Here is a 13,468-nt window from a genome sequence, read left to right as displayed (position 1 = left end):
CCTCCAATAAAATGCTTGGCATCAACGATTTAGATGTTCTTCATTGGCCAGGTGGATCTCAGATAGGAGAGACATCCAACACAGCTGGCGCCATCATTTCACTTCTCAGCCCAAACTTTGATTTATCGCTCTCTTCAACACAGAATTAATCCTTCATTACCAAACGCCTTCCCGCTCAGACTGTGTACAAATAGGTGTGTGTCGATGATGACATTATTACGATATGAATGACTTGGTGAACAGTCTTTATCAGACTTCCGTTAGACTCCCACTGTATTTGTGATGTCATCAACAGCCATGGCATCGTATTAACTGAACACCTTATTGTTGCAGAAGACACAAGCAGTGTGTTCCCCAAGCTCTTTCCTTCCACTGTGACTGCTCTATTTGTTCCGGAGACACATACACAGTATCAGATACACGCCTTCTTGATCTGCACGCCTTATGGGTCAAATACTAACCTGGGGATTGTCCTTTCTGCACCCCAGATGGAACAGACGTATGCAGAACAAAGCATGAAGTGAGAGCCCCCCCCCGCAGAGCTCCCCTAGTCCACTGGGGAGCAGGGGAGGTCTTCATGCATTATGAGGACTGTACTGTCTGTCAGTCTGTCAGTCAGGTGGGTGGAATGGGGGGGGGGGGGGTTAGTGGATCAGGGTGGGGGTTGGACTGTTGGTCCCAGTCCTCCCAGTCTGTACATCATCACATCGGACACGGGAGCAGTTTGACTGTAACACACGCTCAACCTATGTGTGGAGAGTATAGTATTAGAGAGAAGAGTGCCAGTTTCTATGTCTATGAACTGAACCGTAGACAGTTTAGATAAGAGCATGGTCTCACTGCACAGGAATCGTTGTGAAGTCACCATGCACCTCGTTGAATCACAATCATCAACATTAAAAACAATTGAACATTACGATGTCATCTACTCACGTCACAAAACGTTGAAAGACATCTCTGAGTCCAGTGTTAAACGTTTATTGTTTATTGTTTAGGTGTCAAATTAAACAGTGTCACCATCTATTGAGGGAGGGGGATAAAGATTAAATGGTCACATAAAAAAAATAGAAAATCAAGGATGGAAATGGTAACTCGGGAGGGGGGGGGGGTGGGGGGGGGGGGGGGCAACGTGACGGACAGGTCAGAGGGAGGGCGGGGCAACATGATGGACAGGTCAGACAGCGTCCAGAGTCATACGTGGGTTGTGTTTGGTTCTTTGCACGTTTTCCACAGCCTATAGTAATCTCAAACAAGGAAGTCATTTTTGTTTTGTTTAACTAGCCATGCATACAGTTGATGATTCCACGTGTTCTGAGTCTATGTGTCTTCACACAAACTGGCACTTTTCAATAGAAAATATGTACACTACCACTTATTGTTTTTGCCACTTTGGCTTTCACCATTTCATTTGGCTCATATCAATTTGAATACTCGGAATAAATAAATGAAGACTGGGACTTTAGAAACCCTAGCAGCCCGTTTGTTTCTGTAAAACCGGAGGGGAAACTAAATTGAAAATATGACAGCAGTCGGCGGCTCTTAATGGGAATGCCAGCGCTCCTTCAAAATAAGAGTAAGGCGGTCGGTTCTGAAGATTGTTTCTGTAGAAACCCCAGAGGGTTGTTACGTCAAGAAATCTGCTGTCACAGCTTTCCCCCCCCCCAAAAAAAAACGAAAATAATAAAAACATGACGTGTTGTGTGATATATAAAAGTTCCCTCTCTCTCTCTCTCTCGACCACTGGATTCCCAACGCTGGAGAACCACGGCGATATAACCGCACTGCTGTGAAATCCCCTTGACACCCTCATCCCTCGCTTTTGTCTCTAAACTCTTACATGAAAGTAAAAAGCCTATAAAATGATCGCACTCTCTCGACATCTCTCCTGGGCTCCCCGTGTGATTGGTACAATCCACCCCCTCGCGCTCTCCGCCAGAGGAGGCTGGCAGACGTTAAAGGAACCGTGAAGACAAATCAAAGACTCATCAATGTTTTAAACACGGGCCCTGCCCACTGCAGGCACCGCGCTGTGTGTGTGTGTGTGTGTGTGTGTGTGTGTGTGTGTGTGTGTGTGTGTGTGTGTGTGTGTGTGTGTGTGTGTGTGTGACAACACGGGTGCCTGTGTGAAATTGGGTCCCTCGTTTTTCCATTTAAAATAAAAACAAACGGGTAAAATGAAATAAAACAAAAACATAATCAGAAATCCTTAAAAAATAACCTTCAAGGTAAATATTTCCGTTAGCTTATTGCGGGGTCACCTTGATGTAATTCCGTGACCCTTCTCTCTTGATGACAGGAACCCCCCCCCCCCCCCCGCCCCAACAAAAAATACTCACTCAGAGCAACATAAGGCGTGTGTACGTTTTACTCTTTTTTTTTCTTCTAGCATTTTCTCTCCCAACAAACTCATTCACAATCTATTCATTATTGACATGTCATCGTTACTATTATTATCATCATCATCATCATCATCATAATGATTCATATTATTCATATTAATAATCACTTATTTGTATGCACCAAAGAGTTCAGACCCAGAGTGTTCAACCGTGAGTTAGTGTGTCTGTTTTTGGTCGTTCAGAGTTCAGTCAGCTTCTCCGAGTTCACGCACTCAAGTATGCAAGTGTTTGTGCACGAGTGTGTGTGTGTATGTGTGTGTGTGTGTGTGTGTGTGTGTGTGTTTGTGTGTGCGTCCATCTCTGTGTGTTGATGGGCGAGAGGGGGCGGGAAGGCGGGGCTATTGTATATTGCAGGAGGAGCAGCAGGGGTCGTCCTTGTCGGGCTGGGCGGCGTAGTCCATCTGCCGGACGATCTCGGCGAACAGCTCGTCCACCATGGTCTTGCTCTTGGCCGACGTCTCCATGAAGGGACAGCCCCACTCCTCGGCCAGCGCCTGGCCCTCGCTGGCCGACACCTCCCGCTCGCTCTCCAGGTCCACCTTGTTCCCCACCAGGATCACCGGCACCTTCTCGTACCTGCGGACACACGGGACCAGAACCAGGGTGAGCAGGGAGGAATGGGACGACACCATGACACACAGGAGTACGACGGGGGACTACAGCTAGAAATGAGCCAAACAGGCTACAGCTGCTTCTTTTACTGTACAGTTAATCAAAGGGGTCCACGAAACTATAAACAAATAAACGACCCAGGGAGACGGTTCTGTGGTCAGTTCAAAAACTTAAAAAGATAGTAAATAGTGGAGTTTATGCACTCGGGTATGGTAGAGTTTGCGTGTCTGTATATGTGGGCAAGGGGCGCAATCAGAATGCACAACAGAAAATCACAGAACACAACAGAATTAGGAGCATTAGTTTGAGTCTGTCTAATGCTGTTGTGTTTTCTGATTTGCTGTTGTGTTTTGCCCTTCAGGACCACCGTACTACAGAATGAGAATACTGAAAGGGTTTCAGGTGAGAACTTGTGAGTGTGAACGCAACCACTCAGACCAGCCAGGGCCACAGTGGAATCACTCTGGCCCATCTACTCGCCCGAAATATCAGCACGACGCACCCGTCTGGGACATGACCCAGTGGGAGACAGGAAGTGAGCAATCCACTGCGGCCCCTCCCACCAAGGACAGGATGTGGTCGGAATCCTTTGAACTTGTAATTTCTTTTGCTTAAATCTCCAGGCAGTTCATTACTATTATACACAAACTAGTTGAATATACTGTATACTTGCTGTTTGTGCATCTGTGTGTGTGTGTGTGTGTGTGTGTGTGTGTGTGTGTGTGTGTGTGTGTGTGTGTGTGTGTGTGTGTGTGTGTGTGTGTGTGTGTGTGTGTGTGTGTGTGTGTGTGTGTGTCTGTGCGTGTGTGTGTGGTGTTATATATAGCCTTGCTAAGGGTCTCCAGGAGTGACACGCTGACAGCCTGTGTATTTTAACGCTCTGAGTTTCCACTGGCAGGCCGTCTAGACATGTTGCCTGATCAAAAAGCACCCGACGGGTCCTCGCGGCTGGGCTGTCGTGGTTTGACGTGTCCGACGTGAGTCCGACGGCGTGTGTCGGAGCGCTGTTGTCTGGGAGCAGAGTGATCAATAGATCCGGGTCAGACACCTATCTGTCTCGTTAGAGCTTCTGATGGCCTGTCGGCGCGGCGTCAAATATTCATGCTGCTCAATTATTCACTTGTTTGAGAAAGAGAAGAGAAGAAAGTTTGGGGGAAGACAGACATGTCACATTTCTCTCGAGTTTAAGCGTCAAGTGAGTGTACTACATGGAGTAGTGTTGTTGCTTTTATCCAAAGCGACTTACAATACAATAAGTACATAAGTACATTTGTCTGAAGAAAGAAACAACAATATATCGCTGTCGGTACAGTAAGGATGTTTATAGAACCAAGTGCAAAGCATTTATAATTGCCAGGTTAACCCATTCCCCGTATACAACAAAGATACAGGATAACAGTAGATGTGCTGAACATTTAACCTATCCATTCACAACACTTGCGGTTGAGTGAAACTCAAATACAAATACAACAACAACAACGACATAGCATTGCTCATCTCTACAGAGTACACTCAGTAGGGATGAGTGTAATATCTGGTAAGGCTACATTTTGCACAGCCCCTCATCAAACTTGCATGGGCATGTTGGACCTACGTTGATTTACTCATGAATTAAAGATCCGCAGAGAGCCTATAGTGATGTCTTAACCACTGCTTAACGGACCTGCGTCTCGGCCTATGGAAGTGTACAGACGACCGATGGTTTAACTAAACGGTTCGCTGTGCTCCTGTGTTTGGACGTTGCTTCACCTACAGCCCAGTCACTGCATTCCCGACCTTAAATAGGCATACGTCAAAAGCCACAAGTTCTGCTGAGAACTATCCAGACCGCATTTCCTCAGCGTGAGCTGCGAGGCAACTTGGACCTTTTACTACATTCCCGTATTTCGATGGGAAGCCCATAATTATGGTTTTCGCATTTGAAAGTCTGGTCTTTTCTAAATTTAGCCAGGGCTGTTTATTAAAGGCCGCGGGGGGTCGTGGTGTGAAGCCATGGTGGTCCACTCCTGGGCGTATCTCTCCCAAAAGGACGGCAAGTCGAGCCCATCGCCCCTGGAGTCACGATACAAATCACACAGGGAGATAAACACGTCCCCAAAGCCGTGTCTATGGGGCACCCACCCTCCCTCCCACCACTCCCATTACTCCCACCATAGCCTCTCCCCCCCCGTTCCTCATGCGTTCTGTTCATAATATATAAATAATATAACAGCAATGGGTTGAGTCAGCATAACGACTACACAAACACAACGGGAATCCAACTCACGCAGAAAAAACTAAAACCCGAAAAGCAGGAAGGAGGAGAAATTGTCATCTGGCACCAAACGAGCGGCTCTATAAATAACTTTAATCAGAGGAAGGGGACCCTGTGGTCCCAGGAGGTGGGGGCAGCGGGAGGGCCCTGTGGGGCCAAGCAGGGAGCCGCACATGCTAGGTACAGGAGGGGGGGAAAGAAAAACAACGACAGATGTGCTGCAAGGACGCCGAGGGTGTGGACTATCACACCGAACACACGGTGCGCCCCGCCCCGGTGGGGGGGCCGCGCTGCTGCGTAGCCCAGCCTCAGACCTCCGGCCTCAGCCGCCAGACTGCCAGCTCAGGCCTGTGTGGGCGTGGCCGCGGCAGAGCGGGGGGGGCCCCGGCACAATGAGGCGCTAAGCTAGCGCTGTCTGGGGTATGCGGTATGCGGTATGCGTGCACTGGAGCACGCTCAGTTCAAACACCCATCTCAGCTCGGCCAGACACAGCTAATCTATAATGCATGCTATGTCAACTGATGAAGGCCTCGCTGAGGCCAGAGTGGGGTGAGTGGGGTGTGGGTTGTGTGTGAGGTGGGGTGGGGTGTAGGGTGTGGTGAGTGGTGTGTGAGGTGGGATGTGTGGGGTGGGGTGGGGTGAGGTGCGTGAGGTGGTGTGGGGTGTGTGGGGTGCAGAGAAGGTCTTGGTGGTTACACGAGAGTCTCTGGACCATCTGCTGCTCCAGGGATGTCCAGTCCAAGGTATCTTCTGTATTTGAGAGTCAACCACCCCAAATAGCCACAGGGCAATATATTGATGCAATATTACGGTTTTTATTGTTGTTATTGTATATTATTATTATTATAACATCATATTGCCAGTGCAATAGGCATCAAACCTCCGATTATTTTATTATAAATTAACATCTTAACATCGTCTTCGTATAACGTGATAAACTCTCTGACATATACAAACTTTACAAGACTGGATATGTGGAAATATGATGGTATTATTATCATTATTTCCATAACTCTTTCAGTGCGTTTAAGGAATGAATCGGCTCAACGCACGAAGGATGTTGGACATCTGGCAGGACTTGGCAATCTGTCAACCTGGAATGGTCCGCATATTGCCTCTGGAGCCTTCAGGAGGAGAGATAAATGGTTTCTATCGGTTCCTGCCGTAGGGGCGGTCTGTGAGAAGAGGCTGCTGCTGCTCTATGACTCAGGTGAGCCCATTTGGCCGATCCAGAGAAGGACATACAAGCTCCCTCTGAGTACAAAGAGGACAGAAGCAGAGATCGGGGTTGTTTGAGCAGAACAGTCAAACGGGTCGAGTGCAGAACCACGAGGGCATTGCGACAAGACTGTTCTGCTCGTTGGGATTCAAACTTCAAGGTCATGGTTTAACACAACGGCTGGTCGCACACACGCTATTGTGTTGTCAATACACAATTAACTTGTTTTTGGGATTGCCTTCCTATTGACTGTATATTCTGGTTTATGAATTTTCTAGATTAAAAAACATGGGTGGGTAAATAGGAATTGAGTGAATGTCAAACCCACTTACTAAACATTTATTTTTCATAAACGACAGCAAGCCAAGTACAAGAAGAAATACTGCACAAAAAAGTTAACAAATGAGACATGAATTCAGTCAAGCAAAATTGATTTGAGGCAGAACAATTATTGGTGGGCCCATATCTTTGCAATCAACCGTTTAACTAAATCACTCTTTAACAACACATCATCATTAATGGGAACTTCACGTGAAACATGAAAACGTATTCCCTGCTGGCTTTCGCTCCTTCTCCTTTGTTTTTTCCCCTCGATTAATCTTAAAGCTTGCTCTCCACTGCGTTTACCAACCGACTAAAAGTGACTTTAGTGTAGTGTGTCATTTTATCACTGACGTTCTGTTTCACAGGAATGTCCACTTTCTCCATTATGGCCGCCGACCCCAGCCTTCCACTGGTGACAGTAACAGCAGGACAAGCGGTCATGTGCATGCGCTCGTAATGAAACAGACGTGGAACGTCGTTCTCCACCACACTGTGTGGCCTGTGTAATTGCAGTGCTTGAGTAACTCAATAAATCACAAGAAAATATAAGACATGTATGCACACACACTAACACACACGCACACACACTGAAGGAATACTGATTCGTATCTTGAAATTGTGAGGGCCCCGTGGGCCTGGAATGAAACGCCAGCTATTTTGAAAGCAGTTCATCGACAACCAACATGCTTTGTAATTTATGGTTTGTGAAATAATATACAGACAAAACCATTTAACATGACTATTAAGTAAAAGGTCACATTAAAAAATCAAAATCTCTAAATAAATATCAGGTTAGGGTTAGTTAGGGTTAGGGTAACCCTAACCCATTTCCTTATAAGAAGGTCCAGTACAGGTGAACTGCTATCTCCTACACAACATGTGGTCAATTAAAGCGAGGATGATACGGTTAGGGTTAGGGTTAGTTAGGGTAAGGCTAACCCTAACTAACTCTAACCTGTTCCTTATCAGAAGGTCCTGTACTACAGGTGAACTGCTATCTTATAAACAACATGTGGTCCGTTAAAGTCTGTACGGTCTTCAATGGCACCGGTGTTAAACCCCTTTGCATAAACTGCCATAACTCATAACACAAAGACATGTTCATAATATTAACCAGAACACTATACCGATGCCAATGCGCACACAGTTCCTTTCTTCTCTCGACAACACATTTCACAAATTCCTCTCCATGTGCTATCGATCGACCGTCCTAATGTGAAACAGCTACTATCTTGCCGAGGTAGCTGTCATAACACATCACCTGCGCAGCTCCAACTGCTCATGTAGTCATGATGAGGTGCCGGCGCGGGGCGCACAGGTCGCTAATCCTGCACACCCTTGGCCTCGGAGCTAATGCCCGTCTAGGACTCTAGAGCGCAGACGCTGATGGGACCTGACAGAGTTCACAATGCGAATGACATTTCTGGACCCAGGGCAGAGCCGTGTGTAGCCATGTGACAGCAACACCGTGGTGGATAGGTGTGTGTGTGTGTGTGTGTGTGTGTGTGTGTGTGTGTGTGTGTGTGTGTGTGTGTGTGTGTGTGTGTGTGTGTGTGTGTGTGTGTGTGTGTGTGTGTGTGTGTGTGGTGGGGGGGGGGGGGGGGGTAGGTTGGGGGGTAGGTTGGCACCGTAGGGTAGAGGAGTTGGGGATCTGAAGTGGGCAGCATACTTAGAAAGAAGTTGACTTATCTCCGGCTGGTCGAGACCGAAGATGTTCTTTGCTGAATATTTTATACTGGAGGGGAAGTGGTGGAAATATCCGGTTGTGATATGGTGTCCCGTTATCGGAAGATAATGTACGACAGGGGTGGTGATGCCAAAGTACATTATTTTCCGACACCTCCCAGAGTGGTTTTATTCTGCTTATGCCACAGTTACCACCAGTATGAGATATTAGTTACTTCCATATGTATCGCTATTGTATTTATCGCTATTGTATACTACTTTTTTTTCATCTGGTCGAAGGTTGTATTTGGCTGTTTTGTTGGTAGAGGTTAGGGTTAGGGTAGCGTATTGATTCAGAACGGTTAAAATGCAGAAGTTCCCTGTTATTAAAAAACACACCCATAGAATGTTGTTGGCCAATCGGGATGAAGCATTTAGAAACGCTGTGGTATGAATCAAAACAAATCACACCAGCCTTGTGTTTTCTGACCAATCACACGCAGTATTCGCATTATTTTACGGAGCTTTCTGAAAGTTACGAAATCTTCGAAAAGAAGTTCATGCAGTATGCATTTGTTTATTTTCCTTGCCAGCTCGTGTTATCATTCTTACGACCTACTCACCACACTTATTTCACCCAAGGATGCGTAAGAGAGAGGAGAGTCTACTGCTTACAGTAGGAGAAAGCATCTTTCACATAGCTCATCTATTATTAACCATGTGAAAGCCGCTATCTCTCGTGTACGAGGGGTTGCGCTAGTTATTCTTCATTTTGGCGCGGACATCTGGGAAAATTGGAAGCATGGTTGTGTCCGGTCAGTGGTGGCTGCAGGGTACTGGGAGGCTGGAGGACAATGCGACAGAGCTCTAGTGCTGGGTGTGGGACGATACAATATTCCTTTATCTCCCAAGTATTGGACACGCTGTCCGGATTAGTAACACTGGCTGTGAGCATAATTGTGGCCAACGAGAAAAAAACATGCAGTTGCTCCGATGGTTGTGTAGCCGGGACAACCTAATTCATAACAATTCGTCACACCTTCCACACACAATGCGTGAATTAATGCAAACCCGGCGTTGACCTATTAATCACGTTATGTCACGTGCTGGAAAAAGGACGACTCCCAGCCAAGACTGGCCACTACTGGAGTCACACAACCCCCCAAACCCCTCGTCCTGGAGCCACAAACCCCAACAGGTGCTGCTCCTCCACCCTATGAAACAGTAACAAGGCGAATGATGGAGAGCTCCAGTAAATGATATCACATCGTATCAGCAGAACCTAAACTGTGTTTTTGGTGTGCACACCACGTCTTGCAAAATTACAAGCGGCAGCTCATCCATTCAAAAGCGGATCTCTGCTCTGCCTCCTTCCAGCTGGGTGATAAAAAGAGGAAGAGACTAAAAGGAACAGCCCTAAGAGATCCTAAAGGACCCCTAAAGACATAACCGCTGCATAATTGGAATAAAAAGAACTAAGAACTAAGTAGACATGTTTATTTGCAGTCTAACGATGGCTTTGTATCAGGTAGCATTTTAGACCTAATTAAGTTTGCTTAATTAAGTCTCCTATTATGCATTAACATGCCTTTTAATGCAGCCTTTTATTAAGTGTATTTTACTCATATGCAGCATTGTATACTATAGCCAGTATCCTATTTTTGATGAAAGTCATTCGCCGTTACGCATGTGGGAAATCTACCATGACTTGGGGAATAACCACCAGGCGAAGACTGCCTGCGATGGAATGCTGACATCTGCAATGATTGCGCGGCAAAAATTGTGTTTGTTTCAGTGGCCCGCTCTGAAACATTATTCAACCCAGCAGGTCTCATAGTTCTGGATCATCAGTTCCCAACGCTTCATAATCAGGGTTCTGCTGTTTTTTCTGCCGCTTCTAACGGTCCCATCTATTAGGTGTTTTTTTTCAGTTATACGTGATTTGGTTTTCATTATGATTACGTGCTGTAAACGTGGAGCGATTCATCTGAAGAATGCATGCAGGGACGTGTGACACACACACACACACACACACACACACACACACACACACACACACACACACACACACACACACACACACACACACACACACACACACACACACACACACACACACACACACACACACACACACTAATCGGAAGGTTGCTAGTTAAATTCCTGGCTCCTCCTAGCTGTCCAGGTGTCCCTGAGCAAGGCACCGACCTAACCCTGACTGCCGCGCCGTCCATGTGTGAATGTTTGCATGAATGAGTGAATGTTAGGCAACATTGTAAAGCGCTTTAAGAGTCCACTGGTTAGAAAAGCGCTGTATAAACGCAGTCCATTTCCATTCACAGTTTAGTAGGAAGAGGTCAGGCACCTAGTCTCGTCTCCCTGTCCTTCCTCCCAGGCTATTGGAGGGTGGAAACCCGTTGACCTCATTCCTTCATCCATACCGTGGATTTATGGGCTGGGTTTATGAAGGCTGTACGCCGGACAGCAGCGCTGGATTCAATTAGCACACAAACAACGGCGGCCACACTGGAACGGCTCGGAGGAGGGACAGAGGATAAGAAGGGGCTTTGAGAATGGCTCAAATGTGTCTTTGTCGAGGAGGAATTAGAATGCGTCAATAGTTACAGAGCGTTTAACCAATACGGCGCAAACTCAATGAATATTCAGTTTTTTCGATTGACGCTTTGCTGAGCAATGAGGATCTGATCTCATTTGTAGTCTAATAATTAGCTCTAACATAAGATTTGTTTGTTGAATGCAGTGAGAGCTTCCTCAAAGAGCCGCCTGGTATCTCTGGAGGAGCAGACTGTGCAGTCAGCCCTCAGACACAATCCCTGACACCGAGGATGGATGAATGAATGAATGAATGAATGACTGAATGAATGAATGGATGGATGCATGCATGAATGGATGGCTGCTCCCTCAGTGTTACATAATACAAACTCCAGTATTAGTATTACAACATTAAAGCATCGACAGAATCTCAGCTGTGATAGATAGTCCTCGGTTTGTGGTTGTTATTGTGTCTGGGGGGGGGGGGGGGGGGGATTCGCCTGCAGCGAGGGAACTCCAATAATAGGACAGGAGGACAATGGGGTAGTCCTACTCCCACCCTTAGCTAACCTCTCAGTGTGTATCCGCCTGCCCCCCCCCCCCCCCCAGTAGTGACCTCATCGTTAGATCATCGGAGCGCATCACACACCACCATGCAACCCCTCCGTGATCGGCGGCTGGGTGACAGCTTGCTCTCGTTAATTACAAAAGCATGGCCTCATTTCTTCTGCTTTACTAGAAACCATTCGGCCAACAGAAGCGTAGATAATTTCCCCAAACCGGGGGAAGTGCCTCTGAATGCTGCAGCAGTGCCTTCATAGCCCCGTTGCCACAGAGCTGCCCTGGCTGTTGCACTGAATCTTGGCTACTATGAGCACACTGGTCAGGCTTCCAAGAGGTTGCAACCATCTAAACAATGTGGAGCTCACAGCAGCATTAATAAGACAGCATGCAGTTCACCCAGGGCACTGTCATGTCAGCCACCATCAGAGGGGCTTCACCGTGGTAGATTTGAGCTGGACCCCTTGATCTGCTCTTTGATCCGGACTGTCCAGAGCCAATTGGTGTCTGGTCAATTAGCATAGCACTACAGAGATGTAGGAGCCTGTGATGCATTGGAGATCATACGAGGTAGTCGGAAGCTGGTTACTGATTGGATGTTAGATCTGGTTTAGATCCTGTAACCGCAGTTTATGTCGTTGTGTTTAAAGAAGTGTGATTGTGGTCTACTCTAAAGCCCAAATAGGACGAGGACTGGGAAAAGCCTACCCTTGAAGAAGGAGAACACATCTCCGTGTAGACAGTTGAGGACACGGCCCTTACCCTATCCTGGCCTGACTCTTTACGCCAGCATGTTATAAGAACCATACCAATATCCCGATGGTAAACTTTGACATCATCCTCCCCCATGATGGTGCGACTACTGACCGTTTCACTCGGATGATCTGGTCCCTCATGGGTTTGATGTCCTGGAAGCTCTGCTGGTTGACGAGGCTGTACACCAGGATGAAGCCCTGGCCGTTCTTGATGTAGAGGTCCCGCATGGAGGCGAACTGCTCCGTCCCGGCGGTGTCCAGGATCTCCAGCACCGAGGGCGACGAGTCCACCTCGATCTCCTTGCGGTAGAAGTCCTCTATGGTGGGGTCGTACTTCTCGATGAAGGTCCCGGTGACGAACTGCACCGTGAGGGCGGATTTCCCGACCCCACCGCTGCCCAGGACCACTACTTTATACTCCCGCATCGCGCCCTGGCTGTCGGGGGTTTAATGAAGAGATGCTCGGAAGGTCTCAATCTCCGCGCCACATTGAAATCGCATTAATAAAACGATGATGCCGAATCAGGTTCACCATTCGTGTCCCATGTTGAACGGGTGTCAATAATTCAATCTTGGCTGGCCGCTGCTGGGCTACAGCAGAGCACAAAGCCTCGGTGCCCTGAGACGGGTTTCATTGTAGGGTTTCCCCACACGCAGACCAGACAGGGACGACCGTGCCTGCATCCCAGAGATGCAATGTTCCAGATTTGCATAGGAGGGAATACGAATTCACCGAATCATTGAAACGTGGGGGTGTTTCAAATCACCCATCTGTGCAGGGTAAAAAAACAAACTTGCTCCATCGAAGACATTGCAACCAAAAAAAAAACGGTTTCACCCTAGAATGGGTTGCGGGAGCGAAATCGAAGCTTGCAAGCAGCCTGCCGGGAGGTCAACGAGTCTGTGCGTAATCGACGCTTAGTGCAAAAACTTGCGTCTCTTTGTTTCTTTTTCACCATCTCTCGCACGTCTTGGCTCCGTCTTCGTTGACCAACACAACCCCCGCCGCCTTACTCTCTCGGGCGGAGACCCAGCGCTGCTGCGTAAACCACCCGCTCCCCGCTCGGCTCCCGTACCGCGGTGGAGATCTGGGGCCCTCCCCCTCCTGGAGAAAGATGCATCCGT

General features: G+C 47.5%; 1 protein-coding gene across 1 annotated transcript; it reads right to left on the bottom strand.

Annotated features, from left to right (window-relative positions):
• Positions 1 to 2,501: 2,501 nt before the first annotated feature.
• Positions 2,502 to 12,769, bottom strand: LOC311373449 (ras-related protein Rap-2a; the record flags this gene model as incomplete). The annotated part of the gene is made up of 2 exons (XM_084490220.1): positions 2,502 to 2,975; positions 12,456 to 12,769. The coding sequence occupies 2 exons, from the start codon at positions 12,767 to 12,769 to the stop codon at positions 2,738 to 2,740; spliced, it is 552 nt and encodes a 183-aa protein (XP_084346346.1). The 3' UTR covers positions 2,502 to 2,737.
• Positions 12,770 to 13,468: the final 699 nt, after the last annotated feature.

The sequence above is a fragment of the Micromesistius poutassou genome, assembly GCF_964030765.1.
Source record: "Micromesistius poutassou genome assembly, contig: SCAFFOLD_5113, whole genome shotgun sequence".
Taxonomy (NCBI): domain Eukaryota; kingdom Metazoa; phylum Chordata; class Actinopteri; order Gadiformes; family Gadidae; genus Micromesistius; species Micromesistius poutassou.
The sequence above is the reverse complement of the archived record's forward strand: the minus strand, read 5'-3'. Positions and strand labels throughout refer to the sequence as shown.